The sequence below is a fragment of the Psammomys obesus genome, unplaced genomic scaffold (assembly GCF_907164565.1).
Source record: "Psammomys obesus unplaced genomic scaffold, mPsaObe1.curated_primary_1811, whole genome shotgun sequence".
In the NCBI taxonomy this organism is placed as follows: domain Eukaryota; kingdom Metazoa; phylum Chordata; class Mammalia; order Rodentia; family Muridae; genus Psammomys; species Psammomys obesus.
In genome coordinates this window covers 1,623,261-1,643,103 of record NW_026587382.1, presented here as the reverse complement: position 1 = coordinate 1,643,103, position 19,843 = coordinate 1,623,261, and the positions used below count along the sequence as shown (strand labels likewise).

The window sequence follows — 19,843 nt, the reverse complement described above, 5'->3', positions numbered from 1 at the left end:
AGCGGGGATGCGCGGCGGCGAGCGGGGCCGCGGCGGCGCCCCGGGGGCGGGGCCGCGGGGCAGAGGCAGGGGTGGGGTGGAGGGGCGATGGTCGCCGCTGGGGGGCCGAGGCACAGGGGGCGGGGACGCGGGCGGTAGCCGCTCTGCGGAGTCGGTAGTTGCGGGCTAGAGTCGGGCGAGGGAGAGCTGCCCCGGAGGCGCAGGGGCGAGTCCGTCAGGCCGAGAGATGCGGCAGTCGGGGCAGGCGTAGGGATGGGACCCGAGGGCCGAAGGTTGGCAGGGGACTTGAAGCTTAGTTAGGGTGGAGGCTTTGGGGCTGCTGTTGGCATCCGAGCCTCGAGGAGTAGCAGGAGGCGGCTGAGACGTAGGGGCGGGGCTGCACAGGAGCGCACATTAGGAGATGGGCCGGAGCCTCCTGGAGGCTTGAGGGGAAGGAACTGTCTTAACGAGGTGTCTTTTCGTTGGAGAGGTGGAGAAGTGTGAATCCTGGGGTAGAAAAATAAGTTACAGAGCCAATAGAGAAATAAAAAGAAGTAGGAGGAGCTAAGGATGGAAAGGTAGAGGGACAGAGTTTTCATCACATTCCTGAAAAGGAGTCCAAGGGGAAAAGAACTTGGAGAACTAATGACCTGTCCATGACTAGGTCTTCTAGACATTCACAGAAGGGAGCCCCACACGGAGAGAGATCTTGCTTCTCCTTCCCCCAGCCCTCCAAGTCTTCAAGGAACCACCTCTGAGGACGTCCCACAGAACCTCAAACCTCTTCATTCCCCTATCTTCTGGCTTTGCTCCATCCTTGTCCTAGACAGGCTGGAGTCCTGGCCATCTCCCTTTAAAGAGCTTCCTTCTGTGCTGTGGTTCATGGACCTCATTCTCCTGGGGTCTGTGCTGTGGTCCATGGACCCCAGTCTCATTCTCCGGGGGTCTTTGTTGAGACATTTGCTTTGGTTCCTACCCTGGTGGGCATGTATGCCCTGTATAAAGGAGAGAAGCAAGATGTTAGTTCCTGACAAATGGAGTAAGTCAAGTCAGTTGCCTAGACTTGTGGATTCACCCTTCTTCCCTACAAGCTTTGGTAGCTTCCTTCTAGTAAAACAAAACTAAAGGAGTGAGTAAGCAATGTAAAAGAGGGCGGATATGATGATGATGATGATGATGATGATGATGATGATGATGGAGTGTTGAACCCTGACGTAAAATCCCTGACCATAAAAGTTTCAATTCAGAGATATGGGAGAAGAGCTATGGATTGAGGTGATGGCAGTGGGGGTGGCTGTGGGGTACAATCCTTTTGCCACCTGACCTCTTTCTTCCGTATGGGGCCATCTGCTCTGAGTCCTTCCTTCTCTCCCTCCTTGTATCCTGTCGGTTTCCCAGGAAGCCAGAACCTCCCTGAGAGTCTGAGCCCTGAGCTGGTAATCAGCTTAAGGGAATGTCTGGATTAGGGGTTGGGGTGGGGCCTGGTGGTCCGTGGGCTAGCTAGTTGGGGCTGTGTGCTCAGCTAGTCAGGTCAGCTACCTGGAGGCAGTGCACTGCTTTTGGAGCACCTTCCAACATTGGGGGCGGAGGGGAGAGGCGCTGTCCCCCAGGAGGTCAGCCTCCATGTCATCAGTGGGCCAGGCCTTTGTGAAGTGGGATCGTTTCTGTGCTCTTCTCTCCAGCACATGGTGATGAGTTTCCGAGTGTCTGAGCTCCAAGTGCTGCTTGGCTTCGCTGGCCGGAACAAGAGTGGACGCAAACACGAGCTCCTGGCCAAGGCCCTGCACCTCCTCAAGTCTAGCTGTGCCCCCAGTGTCCAGATGAAGATCAAAGAGCTTTACCGCCGGCGCTTTCCCCGGAAGACCCTGGGGCCTTCTGATCTCTCTCTGCTGGCTCTGCCCCCTGGCACCTCTCCTGTAGGCCCTCCTGGCGCCCTAACTCCCATTCCTCCCGCCCTTCTAACCCCCGGCACCTTGCTGGGCCCTAAGCGCGAGGTGGACATGCACCCTCCTCTGGCCCAGCCTGTGCACCCCGATGTCACCATGAAACCACTGCCCTTCTACGAAGTCTACGGGGAACTCATCCGGCCCACCACCCTCGGTACGGCAGCCTGTGGTCCTTCAGGCTTTCTGGATTCGGGTTCAGGGTGGAATCCTTTCCCCTAGATTTTACTCTTGTAGGATCAGCAGTTTGGGATGGGAGCGAGCGGCTTCTCAGTTCGGGCTTGGGAATGACGGTGCCTTTGTGTCCTCAGCATCCACCTCCAGCCAGAGGTTTGAGGAAGCACACTTTACCTTTGCTCTCACGCCCCAGCAGGTGCAGCAGGTCCTCACGTCCAGGTAGGCCTTCCCTCTCCTGCCTTGGCCCTGGGGACTTTCTTCCGCATGCCCCCTTCTGAACGGACGCTCCTCTTCCTTGTTGCAGGGAGGTTCTGCCAGGAGCCAAGTGCGATTATACCATCCAGGTGCAGCTGAGGTGAGCTGCTGCTTATCAAAGACGGGTGGTAAATAGCAGTATCATGCGCTCCCCCACAGCCCTAGCACCCCCTGGCCCTGTGACTCTTCTGGATGCTGATGGCTACAAGTATCTTTAGTTTTAAAAATAATTTATTTAATTTTATTTTATGTGCATTGGTGTGAGGGTGTCAGATTCCTTAGAAGTGGAGTTAGAAACAGTTGTGAGTTGCCGTGTAGGTGCTAGGAATTGAACCCCGGGTCCTTTGGAAGAGCAACCAGTGCTCTTAACCACTGAGCCATCTCTCCAGCCCCATGCCACCTACAAACATCTATGACTGTGTTTTTTTTTTTGTTTTGTTTTTTTCTGGAGTTCCCTCCGATTCAGTGCTAGACTCACCTCAGAAAACTACCCCTTGCCCACTCATCGTGACTTTTCTCACCAGGTTCTGTCTCTGTGAGACAAGCTGCCCCCAGGAGGACTATTTCCCCCCTAACCTGTTTGTCAAGGTTAATGGGAAACTCTGCCCCCTGCCGGTAGGTAAAGATTCTTCCTCTTTGTCAATGAATAAACATTAAGTCAAAACTTCGTATGGAAAGGCGTGCTGAGGACAGTGCCTGTCACATTAGTTGCTCAGTTTGTTTACAGAATCAGCGTCATCTAGAGAGTATTAAAATAGAGCTGACTAGTAGGTCGACAGTATTCTTCCAGAAGGCCACACGTCTAAGATTATATGGGCCACACAAACTGTACTTGAGAGGTTGGGGTTGGGGGGAGGGGCCTCAAAGCCGGGTGGGTAGAAAAATAGGGTGGTCCTGGGAAGAACTGGGAAAGAGGGTAAATGGGATCAAAACACATTGTATGAAATTCTCAAAGAATTAAAAAAAAAAAATAAGTAAGATAAAACAGGGCTGAATAATTTTTGTCAGAACCCAGGAGAGGGACACTACTTTAATACAGAGGTTTAGAAAAGATTTGTAAAAGGTTTCGCTCTCAGATGAAAGTGTAAGACAAGAAGTGTCCATTGTTCCCTGGGACCCGGTGGCTGGGTTCCTAGTTCCCTAGTCAGTAAGTAAGCTCCCCCTTTGACCCCAGAGGCGAGCCCCTCACAGCGCTCTCCCTAGGCAGTGGATCCGTCCTCCTTTGCTCGTGGGTGAGCTGGCCTCGCTCCAGAGAGTAATCTGTGACAGGATTTCTGCTGTTAGAGTTGAGCCCCTTCCCGGCCAGGCCAGGCGGGCGCTCTGTCTCCACTAACAGAGCCCTCCCTTCCTCAGGGTTACCTCCCCCCAACCAAAAATGGAGCTGAGCCCAAGAGGCCCAGCCGTCCCATCAACATCACACCCCTGGCTCGACTCTCAGCCACTGTTCCCAACACCATCGTGGTGAACTGGTCGTCTGAGTTTGGACGGGTGAGCATGGCTGCAGCGGGAGGCGTGCACAGACTGCAGGGGAGCTGTCTGGTTCTGAGCCGGGCATCCATCTTGCCCTGCTCGGGCTGCTCTGTTTAAGGCCATCGTGGGACAAAGTACGTGGGAAAAGGGGAGGTTTGGGAAGCAGAAGCTAATTCTCTCTCCCCCTTCCCTAAGTAGAATTACTCCTTGTCTGTGTACCTGGTGAGGCAGCTGACTGCAGGGACCCTTCTACAAAAACTCAGAGCGAAGGGTATCCGGAACCCGGACCATTCCCGGGCACTGAGTGAGTAGCAGCCTTTTCCTCCTCCTGCTTTGGGCTCAGAGCTTCCTGCCACCCGACCCCACCTGGGCTTTATCTGGAGTAGCTCCACACCCCAGCTCCCCCTGCTCCCCCTCAGTCTCTGCGGTTGAGTTAGGGCCTCGGGGAGTGGGAATAGCTTTGCGTTCCCAATAGTACAAATTAGGGTCTTGTATCTCAAAGACCCTAATATCACCCTTACTAATAGAGTTCTCTGCACTGAAAAGCCTGAAGTTCATTCAGTCTAACCCTGGCATGACGCCTCCCTCCCACCAAGATAGGTCCTAACGTAGCCCGCATTTCACCCTCCAGTGTTTAAGCATCTTCAGGGATGGAGACATTTCTTCTCCATACCCAGCCTCCTTGATCCAGACCCCCTCGTGTGACATGCCATGGGCCCCCTGAGACTCTACTCAGCTGCCTCAGCTGGGGCCCTGCACTGCCAGGCTGCTTCCAGCCTCGCTGACCCCATGGCTCTGGCCTCATTCTTGTTTCAGTCAAGGAGAAGTTGACCGCCGACCCTGACAGTGAGGTGGCCACCACAAGTCTCCGGGTGTCACTCATGTGCCCGGTGGGTACGAGGGGGGAGAGGGAGAGGGAGGGAGGGGGTTGGGTGAAATTCGGAAGACGGTTCCTAAGGGCACGCTTTTCTCGAACGAACTCTTGTCACCAGCTAGGGAAGATGCGGTTGACCGTCCCGTGCCGGGCCCTCACCTGCGCCCACCTGCAGAGCTTCGACGCTGCCCTTTATCTGCAGATGAATGAAAAGAAGCCAACGTGGACATGTCCCGTGTGTGACAAGAAGGCGCCCTATGAGTCTCTCATTATTGATGGGTAGGTCTCTTCAGCTTCCCTCTTTTCTAGGACGGCTGCTAAGCCACCCCCACCCCCATGGCTTACTTCTCTCTTCCAGCTCTCACCTGCATTCCCTTTATCCATCCATCTACTGTGTGTGACATTAAGGACCTCAGCACTCTGCACGCATTGTTTCATTGAGTCCTCATAACAACCAACCCCATGACATAGATGCCACCATTACAGATGAGGAAAGAGACCCAGGGCTGAAGGTCACATTTGTAAGTGGCAGAGCAGTGCATTGAATAGTTGCAATATATTGCTGATAAAAATAAAAAAAAGTACCTGAACTTCTCACAGAGCATTGTCAGGTTCCTTTTCATTTTCACTATTAGGAAGGGCATTTGTTAGATTGTCACAGTAAGTTGGTTTTTTGCCTTTTTGTTGTCGTTGTTTTGTTTTCTTGAGGTTCTGGATATACTTGTATAGGTGGTCTTCCATCACCAACCCCCATAAGCAAATGATTTTCTTGGTCCTAAGCAGTCTCCACAGCCTCCATTAGGGTTCTTGCATTGTCTTCTAAGAAGGTTTAACCCTGCACCTAAAATTTGTGAAGCTCTTTTCATACTTCCCCCACTGAGCTGGGGATCAGACCCTGGGGTCTGCGCGCTAAATGCCCTGTCATTGCCCCAGCCAGCCTGTGCTTTGTTCTGTCCCATCAACACTCAGAGGTCCAGCCAGGTGCGTGATACAGATGAGGGGACCGAGGCACAGGACGTGAGTCTCGGAACACTGAGCGCTAGTCCAGCCATCTCCCAGCCTCCTGAATTCCCATGTCCTCCTCCCCTAGTCTATTCATGGAAATTCTTAATTCCTGTTCGGACTGTGATGAGATCCAGTTCATGGAAGACGGATCCTGGTGTCCAATGAAACCCAAGAAGGAGGCATCTGAGGTTTGCCCCCCGCCAGGGTATGGGCTGGATGGTGAGTGGCCCTCTGCTCCCCAATTGAGCTAAATCATGGATGACCCTTTTCCTGAGACAGCCTTATTAACCGCCACAGGCCTCCAGTATAGCCCAGTCCAGGAGGGAAATACGTCAGAGCATAAGAAGAAGGTCGAGGTCATTGACTTGACAATAGAGAGCTCCTCAGACGAAGAAGACGTACCTCCCCCCAAGAAGCACTGCCCTACCGCCTCGGCTGCCATCCCAGCCCTCCCTGGGAGTAAAGGGTATGAGGAGAGGCTGTGTCTGCAGCACAGGGCATAGATGTCAGAACTGCCTCTGATCACAGGGCGAGCCTTGGGGTAGGGAAGAGTGGAAGGAACGGGACCTTGGGCCTGGGCGACTGAGCTGGCGAGGGCGTCTGTCCTAGGCTGGTTTCTCCAGCTCCTCCTCTGCACTCACAGGGTCCTGACATCTGGTCACCAGCCGTCTTCGGTGCTGCGGAGTCCTGCAATGGGCACGCTGGGCAGTGATTTCCTGTCTAGTCTCCCACTACATGAGTACCCACCAGCTTTCCCACTGGGGGCTGACATCCAAGGTAGAACACTGACCCTAAAGTAGGGGGTTCCTGCCCTGCCATCATACCTTCTCTAGACCCGTTTCTTTGCAGAGCTCCAGGGACAGGGGGATTTTTTTTTTTTTTCTTGTGGTGAAGGGGTCAGAAGGGGGTTGATTTTGATTTTTCTTTTCCTACCAGGTTTAGATTTATTTTCTTTCCTCCAGACTGAGAGTCAGGTAAGTGGTCACTTCTAGGAAGATCCAAGACCTCAGAAGAGTCCTTTCTAGACATGGTGATACTCTCTTCCCCTGCCCAGTCTCCCTTGGGACTTAAACGTGCTCATCCGTGAGGGGAAGGTGGCAGCTTATTTTCCCTATGTCCACCGGCACTTCATATGCAGACCTGTGCCTTCCCAGCTCCTCCCTGCCTACCCACCCCCTCATGCACTAGAACCTTCCCCCGTGGCTGTTCCACACATTTCAGACACCCACAAGGCCAAGCACTGGATATCTGGAGAAACTGTCTCCAGGCAGTCCCTGGAGGGGCACAGGGGAGGGGCCCGGGGAAGGAGGGCCGAGTCAGAGAGGTCCCTGCTTTTCTTTTCAGGAACGCCTTGCGATCCATAGGGGTTGATACCCCACACAGTAGCTCAGAGATGAGTGCTGGGGGTGGGGGGGCGAGTCAAGGTAAAACTGTAAGCCGTGCCCTTCCTTCCTCCAGCACTATGGCCCTTCCGTCATCACCTCGCTAGATGAACAGGACACCCTCGGCCACTTCTTCCAGTTCCGAGGAACCCCTTCTCACTTCCTGGGCCCACTGGCCCCCACCCTGGGGAGCTCTCACCGCAGCTCCACTCCAGCGCCCCCTCCTGGCCGTGTCAGCAGCATTGTGGCTCCTGGGAGTTCCTTGAGGGAAGGGCCTGGAGGACCGCTGCCATCAGCTCCCTCTCTGACTGGCTGTCGGTCAGATGTCATTTCCTTGGACTGAGTTATTTGGATTCTGAAACCTTCATTGGTCCCCTGCACTGAGCAGATATGCTATGGGTTCCCAACCCCTGGCTGTTCTGATTCCTCAGGGGTCTTTGGCCAAAGGCCAGGCTAGACCTCCGTGGATACCTGCTTTTGGCCTTATCTCTGCCTACCAAGGCCAGTACTCAAAGGGTTAACATTTAACCTTTTTAGAAAGGCTGTTGGGGTTCATCTTTGGAAGTGTTCTTTGATGGTGGCCCATTCCTTTGGGTATGGTAACCTAGGCAGTGGGAGGCAGACAGAAGGATAGGACCTGCGGGAAGAGGGGGTCCTCAGCCTTTACCAGATCTGCAACCTCTTGGGAAAAGGGTACTTTCCTACCGAACCCCCCCCCCCAGACACTTTCTCTTCCCAAACCCAAATGTCCATTCTTTTATGTCCATTCCATTCTCTTTGGCCACAACTCAGGTGGCAGATCTGAGACAAGAAGTTTCAGAGATGGACAGAGAACACTATTTTGGGTTGCAGTTTTTTTTTTTTTTTTTTTTTTTTTGTACATAAGAAAACCCCAAATTATCCAAAGATGACTCCCTTGCCTTTGACTTCCCAGTGTGACTTGAGGAGGAAACAAGGCCTTAGTTGTGATTCCTAGGGGCTCGGGAGCGGGTCGCGGCCTTCTACTGCCTGGGTCTCTCTATTTATGTATTTAAGTTCACAATGTTCTCATGCTAACCAGCCAGGGCCTGAGCTTCTCACGTGCTGCGTTCAGGCCTGGATCACTCTGCACCTTTTGTGGGACGGGGGGCTCCGAGTTCTCCTTCCCAATACTCAGGCCCCTTCAGGGCCAAGGCCCTGTGATGTGACTTTACTTTTTATTCCCAGAGTTGTAGCAGAGTTCTCACCTACAATAAAGGTTGTGAATGTTCTGTGAGCGTCAAGAACTGGCCGAGAGTTTGTGCCTCACTTTCTACCCCTGTTTGTGGGGAAGAGGATCTGTGCTCTACCATCACACTTAAAAACATTTAAAAGTGTTTATTACTGTGCATGTGGGCATCGGTGCCGTGCTTTTGCATGTGGAGACCAGAGGACAGCTTTGCGAGGGAGATCATAGGTATTGCGCTCACGTCTCTGCCACGCTTTCTCACAGGCCACCATCCTTCCTTTGCCTGTCCGGAGTCCACGTGAACTTCACTTTTACCTGGGACGGAGTGCGGGCATTCACACAAGCGTCTCCAAGAACTGTTCCTCTTCCTTTGTCTCTTTGATGTCCATAGGAACACCAGACCATCCAACCCAAGGCTGTGGTGCCCTCAAGCCATTTCTTACCTTCATCTGCCCAGATGCTGCAGCCAGAGCCTGAGGGCAAACTTGGTTCCAGCACTGACCCTTTCTTTGTTCTCTTCTGTGTTGGGAGTTGTCCGCATGAGTGTGGACACGGGCAGGACCAGAGGCCTGGTTCCTCCATTGTCCTTCAGCTCGGTTGCGCTGGATTATGATAGTTTCTTTCAGGGTGTGCCTTGTAGCTTACAATGAACTTTAGTATACTGGGCCATTTAATCCTCCCAATTATTGCGGCAGTGAGTGAGCGTTAACCTCACTTAACAGAAAGGGAACATTCAAGGTTTAAGTGGCTTTCTTCTGTGGGAGAGTAGGGGCTCAAAGCAAGGTCTTCAATGTTGGAGCATGAACCCTTAACACTGGGGTCTTCCGTCTCGGGTGGTCTTTTGATTGTCAGTAGGACAACTCCCCTAATTCCTCCCACGACCTGCAACTCCAGACCGCACCGCCCCGGGCATGCATGTATGCTGTTGTGGGCTGATGGCTGAAGTAGAACTAACCTGAGAGAGGGTGGTAGGTCCTGGGAAAGGCGTCTGGGTGTCTCCGTCCCGTCCTCTGTGGCAGCCACAGCCTTGGCTACGTCTGGTCCCAGCCACATAAAGGCACTCACCTCATTTGGGTTTACTTGGATCCGGGCCTGGGGTTAGATATGTGGATTCTCTTCATCAGGGCAAGAGGCGGGGAGCAGACAGACAAGGGGCAGCTGGTAGCTTGGTTGTCTCCCCTTGTTCTCTTATTTGCAGTCGCAGCCAGGTCATTTCTCCCATCTTCCCCTACTGCCAAGCCTACCTGGAGCTGCTGCTGTGACTCCTGGGACATGACGAGTACATAGAAAATGAGGTGATGGTATTTGGGGAAACCCCAGCTCAGCCTAGGAGGGTAGGCAGACTATGAAAAACAGAAAAACAAAAACACAGCATATTAGGAAACTTTGCATCTTGGAGACCGTAAGTAGAGTTTAGGGAGTACAATGCTGGCCCGGGGCCGAAGGAGTGGGCGGTAGGTAACAGGTAATGAGGGCATGTGTGAGGCCTATGGTTTGGGGCCTCCGAGCCATCCGCTGGTGCCCACGGCAGGCAAGGATTGTTCAGTGGGCCCTGGGTCGTTCTTTCTCACCTCCCATAACCCCAGGAGGACACAAGAGAACTGCTTCTGGGGCAGCTGTAGTCCAGACTCTTCCCTCAGCTCTCGAAGCCCGCACTCCAGGATCTGGGAGCCAAAGGGAACAGGTCAGAGTACCCAGAGCTTAACCCAGCACGCCCCTCTCTCTGTCCTTCCCTTCGCCCATGCCCAAGGGGACTCCAGTCTTGGGGCTCTCGGTGGTGTCGGCAGACTGGTACCTCCTCATCCAGCTCCATGTGCCCACCTGCAAGGAGAGTGGGCCCGATAGTGAACGGTGCTGCCTTCAACCAGGGGCCCGTCCTCCAGGGGGCAGAGGGCCCTGCCACAGCAGTGTGGAGGGAAAGGACAACGGTCTCCTATTGACCCTATTCCTAGATGCTCACCTACCTGGAGGGACCCAGACGTTGGGGGAAATGCGGAGAGTGCATGTCCTTCGGGTCAACAAGACCGTCTGGTCACTGGACTGGAGAATGACTGCCACACCCAGATCCACACCTCTATCTGTGAGCAGCTCGGTCCTGGAGACCCCAGGCTGCTGGTCCAGAGCCGCAAAAGGGCAGAAAGGAGGTCTCTGACAAGAGGGGATTGACCCGGCTAAGACTTCCGAAGCAGAGTGGGGCTTCCAGAAATCAGGGGAGCCCTCGAGGGCAGAGGTCCTGCCGCCACCCTCCCAGACCCCAAGCCGCCCTCACTTTCCCTGCTGGTGCCCTGTCCCAACCTGGATCGGAAGCCTCTCGGAGGCGCCGGGGAATGAATTGCTGGAGAGGACAAGCTGTCCCCGCTCCAAGCTGCAATGCGTGTACCACGGCCCGGGCCCCTGCCCGGCGCCCAGGAGGCCACACACACTCTGTGTGAAGCTCACCGACTCCAGACGCCCGGCCAGGCGCAGCAGCAACCTTGCGGCGGCCATCGCGCTGCTCTGGTCGCCGCTTGCCTGGCGCCCCCTGGTGGCCCAGCACGGTGAGGCGTGCGGCTTCCGGCCTGCCCACGCAAGCCAGGTTTCCCAGGCCAGTTGGGAAATTTAGATACAACTTTTGGGGACAATCCCTGAGTGAAATGTTCATAAACTACAAAGAAACCCACCACATAGTCTCACTTCCTCTTGAGTTATTTCTGACTTCTCTGTTTGGGACAGTAATCCCCAGGCAGAATGATTTCTGGATTGGCATTATTCCCCACCAGCCCCATCCACTTCTCAGCAGGGAGCGCCTCAAATTAATTATGTCTTCATATCAGACACCTAAAAAAAAAAAAAAAAAAAAAAAGAAAAGTAAAGCAGGGTCTCATGTAGCCCAGGTTAGTCTCAAACCTGTGTAGCCACAGCTGAAGGCCTTCTGACTAGCTGGCCTCCAGGTCCCCTGCTTCAACCAAGCTCACTTTGTGCAGTTCTGAAGATCAAAGCCGGGCCTTCTAGTAGCTTGTGGTAAGTAGCTGGAATGCCGAGACGATCTTCTATCTTTGAAAATATATAATCACATTTATTTATGTCATTGTGGGGGTCTGTGGAGGTCAGAGAAGCTGGCTCCCTCCTTCCATGACGCGAGTCCATGAAAAACCTCAGGTTGGCACTGTCTGATAGGGATCAAGGCCTCCTCTTCCTGGGATGGTCAAGAACCTGAGATAAGATAAGCCGCCGGCCAGGGAGAAAACTAAATACTGTTGTCTGCTAAAGGAACATAGCAATTAGGTGACTCCTAATGACGCTCTGCTGTATTCTTAGGTTCATGCCCTGCTCAGCCGTCATCAGAGAAGATTCCTCCTGAAGCAGATGGGAACAGAGGTCCACAACTGGACAGTGTGCAGAGTGAGACACTTTGGAACACTTAACCCTCAGTGGAATGTCCTCATCAAACCCCGCCCCTTAGGGTCAGAGAACTCTGTGGAAGAGGTGGAAAGACTGTAGAGCCAGAGGGGGTAGAGGACACCAGGGAAACAGGGCCTTCAGAGGCGGTAGGAATGGGACACATGAACTCACAGGTTAGGCATGGCTCTATGCACAGGGCCTGCACAGGCCTAAGCCAGACGGGAGTCCCAGCACAGAGAGGGGATATGGACACATACCCCAACCTTAACTGCGTGCAAAGGGGAATCAGTTTTCTCCAGTGGACTCTCACTGGGCATACAAATGACACTTCTGGGCAGGCCACATGCCCAGCAACAGATGGGCAACACAGAACAAACTCAATGGTTTTTCTTGGAGTGTTTTGATTTCATAGTGCTTTGTCTGCACTTTTTTTCTCCTTAGAGATTTCTTGCGTGTCTGTCATGGTTTCTGCTCTTGGTTTTACGGGCTGTGTGTCAGCCACCTGTATTTATTTTGTTCTTTGGCTTTTGTTGTCGTCTGTCTTGCTCTATTCTGGTTTCTGGTTTGTCTTATTTTATCTATTTTTAGATGTCTGGTTTCTAATGAGGGAGAAAGAATGTGGATATAGGTGGGTGGAGAGGATCTGGGAGGAGCTGGGGTAGAGAAACCGTAATCAGAATATATTGTATGAAAAAAAAACTATTTTCAATTAAAAATATTCAGGTTGTCAAACTTGGCAAGCAAGGACCTTTACTTCCAGACTAGGGCCTCCTGTTTATTTTGATACTTTGGATTTAATGTAGAAATTAGCAACATATTGACACCCAAGCGTTATTGGTAAGAGGAAAGGGTCTTATGAGCAACGCTTACCTGTGTTAAATGAACTGAAGCTACCGGGACAAACTATATTCAAGATACTGACACAATCTAGAGCAGGACCACAGACAGAAAAGTAATGACGTAATGATTACGCGCGCGTGTTTATCATGTTCCGGACATCATAGTAAAGTCTTCTACATAGATAATTTCAGATATTCTAGAAGCCTAGAGTTGGCAAATTTACATATTCAATGACTGCTTGGGCCATTTTACCTGTCAGTCCTGAAAACAGGTCTTCTTGCTGGGTTGTGTAGTACATGCTTTAACCCTAGTATCTGTGAAACGCAAGCTGGAAGATTGCTGAAAGTTCCAGGTCAGTTGGTCTACACAGCGAGCTCCAGGTCAGCCTAGCTAGGCAGCAAAACCTTGTCTCAGAACCAAAACAAAAACCAAGACCGACAACAAAAAACCCCAAATAAGTACTTTTCCTCCTCCCACAGCAGTTTTTTGACATGCTGTACACTGTGAGCATGTGTTAAACATTACAGCTCAGTGAAATAGACACAGACTTTGCAAATGGAATTGACGCCTAGGAAGAAATTTGAGGGACCGTGATGGTTTGAGTATGTCCCTCACAGCTCCCCTTGGGGATTTGAACACTTGACCCCCAACTGGTAGCACTAATGGAGAGGTTTAGTAGTGTGGCCTTGGAGGATGCCACTGGGGTAGGCATCCTGTTTCTGCCACCATGCCTTCATTCTGCCATCTTGGACTCTGGCCCTCTGGAACTGTAAGGCCAGGTAAGGGTCTTCTGTAAGTTCCTTGGTCACGGTGTTTTATCAACATAAGTTTGGACTTAATTTTTGTTTTCTTAAGACAGGTTCTCACTCTGTTGGCCACACCAGCCTGAAACTCATCAAAAGGCCCAGGCTGACCTTGAACTTGCAGTAATTCCCCCATCTTAGCCTCCTTATTGGTGGGATCACAGGCCCGCACCTTCATGCCCAGGTTTGGTGGACTTCTTTTTGTCTGTGTGGTGTATGTGTCGTGTGTCCAGATCAGAAATCGATAGTTGGGGGAGGTCTTCCTTGATTTTATGTGTATGTGTGCTATTGTGCCTCAGAAGAGGCTAGAGGATAATTTGTGTTTGTTCTCTTCTTGTAGCATGTGGGTTCTGGGGCTGGGTCATCAGCCTTGGTGGCAAGCCCCCTTACCCACAGAGCCACCCATCAGCGTGCTGCTCTTCACGTGGCTTGTTGAAGCAGAAGCTCATCAATTTGTCTCAGGGCTGCGCCCATCTCCCTGGCGGGCTCACAGGCATCACACCTACATCTCATGCGGGCGCCGAGCACCTGAACCCAGGTCCTCAGGCTCGAGCTGTTCAGTCACCTTGCTGGCCCCAGATGACTCTTGATAAGAACGGATACAGCTAATTTCTGATTAATCTCATTTATTTAAGGTTCTTCCCACTGTGGGGATTTGATGAGACGAGAATGTCCTCTTTCAGGTGTGTCATGAGCAGTGCAGAAGGACAGGAATATGGTTCATCGGTACAAGAATCTGCAACTTAGCCAGGCGAGGTGGTGCACGCCTTTAATCCAGCACTCAGAGGCAGAGGCAGGCCTTTGTGAGTTTGGGGCCAGCCTGGTCTACACAGTGAGTTTCAGGACAGCCAAGACTACGCAGAGAAACCGTCTTGAAAAATTAAAAAACAAACAAACAAACTGCAAGAACCTGCAACTGATCCCACTGCAAGGAAAGCATCCAAGCACCTTCTTCCTTTCCCGTATCTCCCACATCTTTTGAGCAGGGCGCTGGTCCCTGGCGGGGCTGCGGTGTCCGCTGGCCAGCATGTGGAGGCCCCGCGTCTGATCCCAGCCTTGGCTCTTCTGGGTCACTGTCTCTTCATGGTGCTCTCAATGTAGGACTCCAGCAAGAAGATGGTTTCATCTACCTGGATCTCACTGGCATCCAGCCTGAGTGAAAAATGAGAGCATTTGCCCAGGGTTAGTGCTCATTAACACATTCAAAACTGGAGGCTGGGCTGAGTGTGGCCGCACAGAAATGCCTGTTTATCCCTGAGCAATGGAAAATGCGTAGATCTCTCCCATGCCAGGCACCATGGCGCTCCTAAGGCTACAAAGACAGTGTCTGTCCTGGGAGAAGTTAAGGTTTTACTTGCAAGCCTGAGAAAAACCCAGCACTTATTTGTAAAGCATAGGTGAAATGGTAGCGTGCTTTACAACCATGAGAGCTGAAGAGTGCTAATTAGGAAGAGGAAGGGACTTCCCCACTCTGATACAATCCAATGAGGAAAACAAAACTACAGCTAACACTGAACTTAATAAAGGTTACACAGTCCCTGCTAACAAGAAAAAGGAATGAATATGGAAGTTACTGCTGCGAAGCTATGAAAGGCCCCGTGACAGCAATGAATTTGGACTTCATACTGTAAAAACAAGCCAGCGAATCGGCTGGCTAGTGTGGTGTACATTTGTAATCCCGGCGCTCTGGACGTGGTAGAAGCAATAGGATCAGTCCAACACCCGTGGGCGCTGTATGAGACCTTTGGTCAAAACATAACCCTCCCAAGCCAAAGGAAGAATACGCACGCACAAGCTGACAAATCCTTTCACCTAGGAGAGTGATGCTATCAATCACTTAAAGACTTAACTTGGGGCTTGGAGAGCTGGAATCCTGGGTAAATTGCCTGTCATCCAAGTGTAAGGGCCTGAGGTTGGAGCCTCAGAATATACAGACACAGCAGCATGTATCTTCCTCTGGCTTCCACATGCATGCCTGGCATGTGTGGTCTCACACACAGACCCTCCAACACACCTACCTTCAGGGCACTGTGACACATGGGTTGTAAGAACGAGGTAACTCAAGTTCTAGGGAAGAGCTAACCAAGTCTGTGCAGGGACGAAGATGAAATGCCAGACTCGAGACTGAAGTAAAAGTCTCAATACTTGGCGAATGACAGAGCACAGAAAAGAAGCGTGATGGCTTCAGAACTGCTGACTTAGAAAATAGGCAGGTTCAATACTTTTTTGGGACAGGGTCTCTCTGCAACGCCCTACCCGTCCTGGAACTCCCCGTGTAGACCGAGCCAGGCCTGAACTAGATCTCGGCCTCCGGAGCGCATGGACTAAAGGCTGCTCACTTGTTCACGTTGCGCTTCAGGGTCTCCAGCTGCTGCCGCTCAGGGGCCGTGATCATCTCCTCTATCTCCTGCAGCTGCGCGTCCTCCGCCCCCGTGGCCTGCATTGACGCAAGGATGGCTTCCACCCGCTGAGACTTTTCTAGGAGCCGCCTAGCAGACAGACACAGCCCTGAGGGAGGTTCCTTGACCTTGAGGTTCTCTTGCCCTTTAACCCAGAGGCCCAGCTCCTCCCTTTCAGCGTTTCATCCCTTTCATTTTCCATAAGCTTAATTACAAACACAGCTTTGTCCCTGAAGCATTTATTGCCTCTCGGTCAACACCTAAATGCTGGTGTCAGGCACATGCCTCCTAGCTCTGCAAAGCTGCTTAACTGGAGGTGCAGTCAGTCGGGTAAACTTAGGCATGGGTGTGCCAACACAGACCTATGACGCAGTGCAACTAGACTGGGCACTGGGGACTGTTTCCATTTCTACAGCAAGGTTCCCCCCAGGCTTTGGACCTTGAAAATGGAAACGAACAAGTGTGAGGCCCACAGGTACCAGGTAAAGGAGAACCGGCACCACATAGTCTTTTGAAGTGTTTTAGGTACTGGATTAGTGGTTAAAAAAAAAATAGTATTAAAACAAGCTGTGTCTGAAAAAAGAAGACAATTCAGCAGAGAGTCCACTCACTTGTTCTCCTTTGTTTCAAACTGCCGCCTTTCTATCAAGTTGGCTATGCTCTGGGGAAAGAGAAGACAGACTGGAGACATGGACGGGCTGGTGGGCGAGGGAGGCAGAAGGGCAGGGCTGTGGTGTGAGGGAACCGGGAGAAAGCCGACATCCGCTACCTTGTAGCACCTGTGCAGCAACATTCTGGCAGCTGACAGCACATTCACGGTGTATAGATAGAAGGTCCTGGACGGGGCATGGTCTGGTGTTTTAGGAATTTCCTGTTTATCCACAGAAATAAAGGAGAGAAATGGTACTGTTCACTGGAATTGGCAAAACAAACATCAATCCACTGGGTACTGACAACCATTATGTTTATGACATAATCAGACACATGAAACAGGCTTCGTGGTTTTCCATTTGTCTATCTGCATCCTGAGTGAAAGAAAGGGAAGGCAACCAATATTTACTGAGTAAATGCTACACATGCCAGGTGGATTATCCCTGACTTTCAAAATCGACTTTGTTTATTAATAAGCGAGACAGCGTGAGACAATGTGGCCAATGCTAGCCTTAGCTTTTCAACCCTGCGGCCTTGGTCCCCCAAGTACTGACTGACAGGCAGGCACTACCATGGTTGGTGTAAGCCATGTTCTGGTGTCAACAGCCACCACCATTTTACAGGCACAAGATGATGGTAGCTGATTTGTCTGGTGAATTGACTCCAAAATCCATTCAACCTGTTTCCTCAAAGGGTCTCCAACACAGCTCTCCACAGGATCTCAGACATGCTGAATGAGTTATTCTAGTACAGACTGAAGGCTGGAGGAAGGTCAGCAAGAATGGGCTGTGGCTGACTTCCTGGTGAGCTCTGTCTCTCTCTCTTACTAGGCCAGTTAAAGTCTACATGGCCCTTCACGGATTTTCTATGCCCGTGTTAATCTTCTTCTGTTTCAGAAGCTACGGGGTCTGTCTGGGCACCCAGAGGACGTCCTTAGGAGTTTCTCCTGCCGAGGCCAGCCTTGCCGCTCGGCCTTCGCTGAAGCTGTGGTTACCTGGAGTGATATGAAGTTTTCTGAGAGCATCTTATACAGCATATCCTTTGCCTCCTTTGCAGGGATCATTGCAAAATCCTCCACCTGCTTCTGTTCCAGGTGTTTCTTCTGCAATACCAGACGGAATATCCTGGCGCAGCGAGACCCGAATCTGGAAGGGAACAAAGAAGCACATGGTATGCTTGAGCTCCTGGTCTTAGCGTGTGAATGTGCTGGGCCATTTGTGGACAGAGAGGAAAAGAGCATTTGGAGTTCTTTCACGGCTCCAGGGGCTGGTGATAGCTCTGTTAATCATAGCTTGTCACCAAATGCCTACTCCTTTGTAGTTCTTGTATTACAAAACTTTAGGGTGGCTGGTTAATTTGCCTAACTAGGAATTAACTTTATGGGGAAGAACAGTTCTACTGGAAAGGTGAGACCAAGTGTGACAGGGTATGCCAGAAAAAAACCCCAAAACCAACCAACCAACCAACCAACCAACCAACCAACCAACCAACCCAATTGCCTGTTCAGTGGGGTACGGATAGGAGGTGTCTGAGCCCAAGCCCAGCCAGTGAGCCTCTCACCTCTCCTGGATTACCGACTCCAGAGTTGCAGTGGCTAGGGATGCTAATGCCTTATGGAGGTCTTTTTGTAGAGGATTAAGGGTATTCCGTAATATTTTGGCCTGGTCATTATGAACTTAGTTTCATGACTAAATTCCTAATTTATAACTAAAAATTAAATGATATTTTGCTTTTCCCATTTTCTGTGTGATATATAAATATATTAACATCTGTAAGGGTTCTGCTTACGTAAATCTTTTGTTCCCTTCCCTTTCTTATCTTTCTGCTCTGACTCCACCCTCTTCCTTCTTTCCCCGTTGCAGGGCTGGTGATCTGGCCCAGCACCTTGAACGATACCTGCGGTGCTACTGAGAGACAGTCCAAAGCCTGTTTAATTTTTATTACTGTAGCTCACTAAAAATTCACAGAAAACCTACTACAAAGTTATTTCAATTTTTGAGCTTGATTAGTATATTGAGCATTGACAAAATCCTTTCCTTATGCCTCTAATCCCAGCACTTGGGAGGTGAAGGCAAGAGAATCAGAGGTTCAAGGCCAACCTCCTCTTCTTCAGTGAGTTCAAGGCCAGCCTAGGCTACATTAGACTGTCTCATCATAAAACAAAACAACCTTTCTTAGGTCACCCTTCTGCTTCCTACCCCAGGGTCCTGACAGAATGGACAACAGGGAAGGATACTGATGACATACATTCCTCCACCGCTGTCGCCAGACTTTCCAATAAACTCTAGCTGTTAAAAGGAGAGAGAGTCAATGGTGTTAACTGAAGGTAAAGGCCAGGAATTCTGTTTCTCGTGGAGCAAATCCGGTCCAGAGTGGAAAGCAGGTAGCTTTCCTGCTGGATGATGGGGACTCTGTCTGGGTTGGCTAAGTAGACAAGAAGGCGAGAGCAGACTATATTAGGATTCAGAGGCGAAGATAAATTGTGAACAGACCGAGGGGGTGGGAGACTTACTGGGTCATCTGCCAGTAGCGTGAGGTACTGATCAAGAACCTGCTTAGAGATGTTATAGCCGACGGGCAGGGATCTGAAGATCTGTGGGACAGAAGGAGAAGCTGGAAATGGGGTAACATTGCTAATGTTAACTGAAATGAGATGTCCCAATTTTAGATTTCAAAAACATAAAAATGACTAAAAAATACTCATAGTGTCATTGTTTATGAGAGTAAAAAAAGGGCCAAGAGGGCCACATGCCTTGAATCCCAGAATTTGGGAGGCAGAGGCAGGTAGATTTCTGAGTCTGGGGCCTGGTCCACATAGTGAGCTCTAAACAGCCAACGCTACATAGCCAGATCCTGACAGAAACAGAAAATAAGAAACCACCCAAATGTCCAGTGATAGGAAATTAATGAAGGTAAACCACAACAGGCACATCGGTGTATGCCTGTGATGCCAGCTGCCCAGAGACTGGGGCTCAAGAAACTCATGGAATTTGCAAGGGCCACGAACTCAGAAAGTTAGGTCTTTAATTGTAGCACTAGGGAGGCAGAGGCTTGGTCTACAGTGCAAGTTCCAGGCCAGCAGAGACCCTGTCTCAAAACAAATCAACCAACTACAGAAAGCTTTGAAACTATGTTACATGTAGTAACAACATTTAAGTATCATTATAAAAATGACAGAAACGCACTGTTCAAATGCCAAAGCTTTCATCAGAATCCAAACATATATATATACAGCCTTCCTGCTGTTGCCCATCCTGGCTTTGAACTCTTGAGCTCAAGCAATCCTCAGCAGCCTTCTGAATATGTAGGCTTCCACACATATGCCAGCACATCTGGCTACTAGATTCTTAAAACAACTAGAAATAAGTTGTACTTGACAGATAGATATTTGACTGTAATAATGGCTTAACCATTTTTGTTTTTTTGAGACTTATTTATTTATTTATTTATTTATTTATTTATTTATTTATTTATTTA

At 50.7% G+C, this 19,843-nt stretch overlaps 3 protein-coding genes across 6 annotated transcripts in view; 1 reads left to right on the top strand and 2 right to left on the bottom strand.

Annotated features, from left to right (window-relative positions):
• Positions 1–8,335, top strand: part of Pias3 (protein inhibitor of activated STAT 3) — a 9,570-nt gene extending 1,235 nt beyond the window's left edge. For 2 of the 4 annotated variants that reach the window (XM_055603788.1, XM_055603787.1), the window contains exons 2-14: positions 1,662–2,079; positions 2,234–2,318; positions 2,404–2,454; positions 2,879–2,969; positions 3,708–3,842; positions 4,023–4,128; positions 4,641–4,714; positions 4,817–4,977; positions 5,789–5,922; positions 6,001–6,169; positions 6,347–6,480; positions 6,640–6,677; positions 7,162–8,335. In XM_055603788.1, the coding sequence (XP_055459763.1) occupies positions 1,665–2,079; positions 2,234–2,318; positions 2,404–2,454; positions 2,879–2,969; positions 3,708–3,842; positions 4,023–4,128; positions 4,641–4,714; positions 4,817–4,977; positions 5,789–5,922; positions 6,001–6,169; positions 6,347–6,480; positions 6,640–6,677; positions 7,162–7,428 (1,860 nt within the window). In that variant the 5' untranslated portion in view covers positions 1,662–1,664 and the 3' untranslated portion in view covers positions 7,429–8,335. Of the gene's footprint in view, positions 1–1,661; positions 2,080–2,233; positions 2,319–2,403; positions 2,455–2,878; positions 2,970–3,707; positions 3,843–4,022; positions 4,129–4,640; positions 4,715–4,816; positions 4,982–5,788; positions 5,923–6,000; positions 6,170–6,346; positions 6,481–6,639 lie in introns of those variants that run through there. The other 2 variants (XM_055603790.1, XM_055603791.1) reach the window with 2 other exon arrangements.
• Positions 8,336–8,382: 47 nt separating this feature from the next.
• On the bottom strand, positions 8,383–11,101 carry Nudt17 (nudix hydrolase 17). The gene is made up of 8 exons (XM_055603792.1): positions 10,588–11,101; positions 10,257–10,440; positions 10,088–10,113; positions 9,864–9,956; positions 9,537–9,635; positions 9,248–9,384; positions 8,736–8,894; positions 8,383–8,607 (listed from the first exon to the last, which is right to left on the bottom strand). The coding sequence occupies exons 1-7, from the start codon at positions 10,777–10,779 to the stop codon at positions 8,738–8,740; spliced, it is 888 nt and encodes a 295-aa protein (XP_055459767.1). The 5' UTR covers positions 10,780–11,101; the 3' UTR covers positions 8,383–8,607; positions 8,736–8,737.
• Positions 11,102–12,372: 1,271 nt separating this feature from the next.
• Polr3c (RNA polymerase III subunit C) overlaps positions 12,373–19,843 on the bottom strand; it is a 16,224-nt gene continuing 8,753 nt past the window's right edge. Inside the window, exons 8-15 of the mRNA XM_055603801.1 lie at positions 18,879–18,959; positions 18,603–18,654; positions 17,927–17,987; positions 17,361–17,511; positions 16,485–16,586; positions 16,327–16,376; positions 15,656–15,805; positions 12,373–14,468 (exon numbers count right to left, since the gene is read on the bottom strand). Of these exons, the coding sequence (XP_055459776.1) occupies positions 14,387–14,468; positions 15,656–15,805; positions 16,327–16,376; positions 16,485–16,586; positions 17,361–17,511; positions 17,927–17,987; positions 18,603–18,654; positions 18,879–18,959 (729 nt within the window). The 3' untranslated portion in view covers positions 12,373–14,386. The remainder of the gene's footprint in view (positions 14,469–15,655; positions 15,806–16,326; positions 16,377–16,484; positions 16,587–17,360; positions 17,512–17,926; positions 17,988–18,602; positions 18,655–18,878; positions 18,960–19,843) is intronic.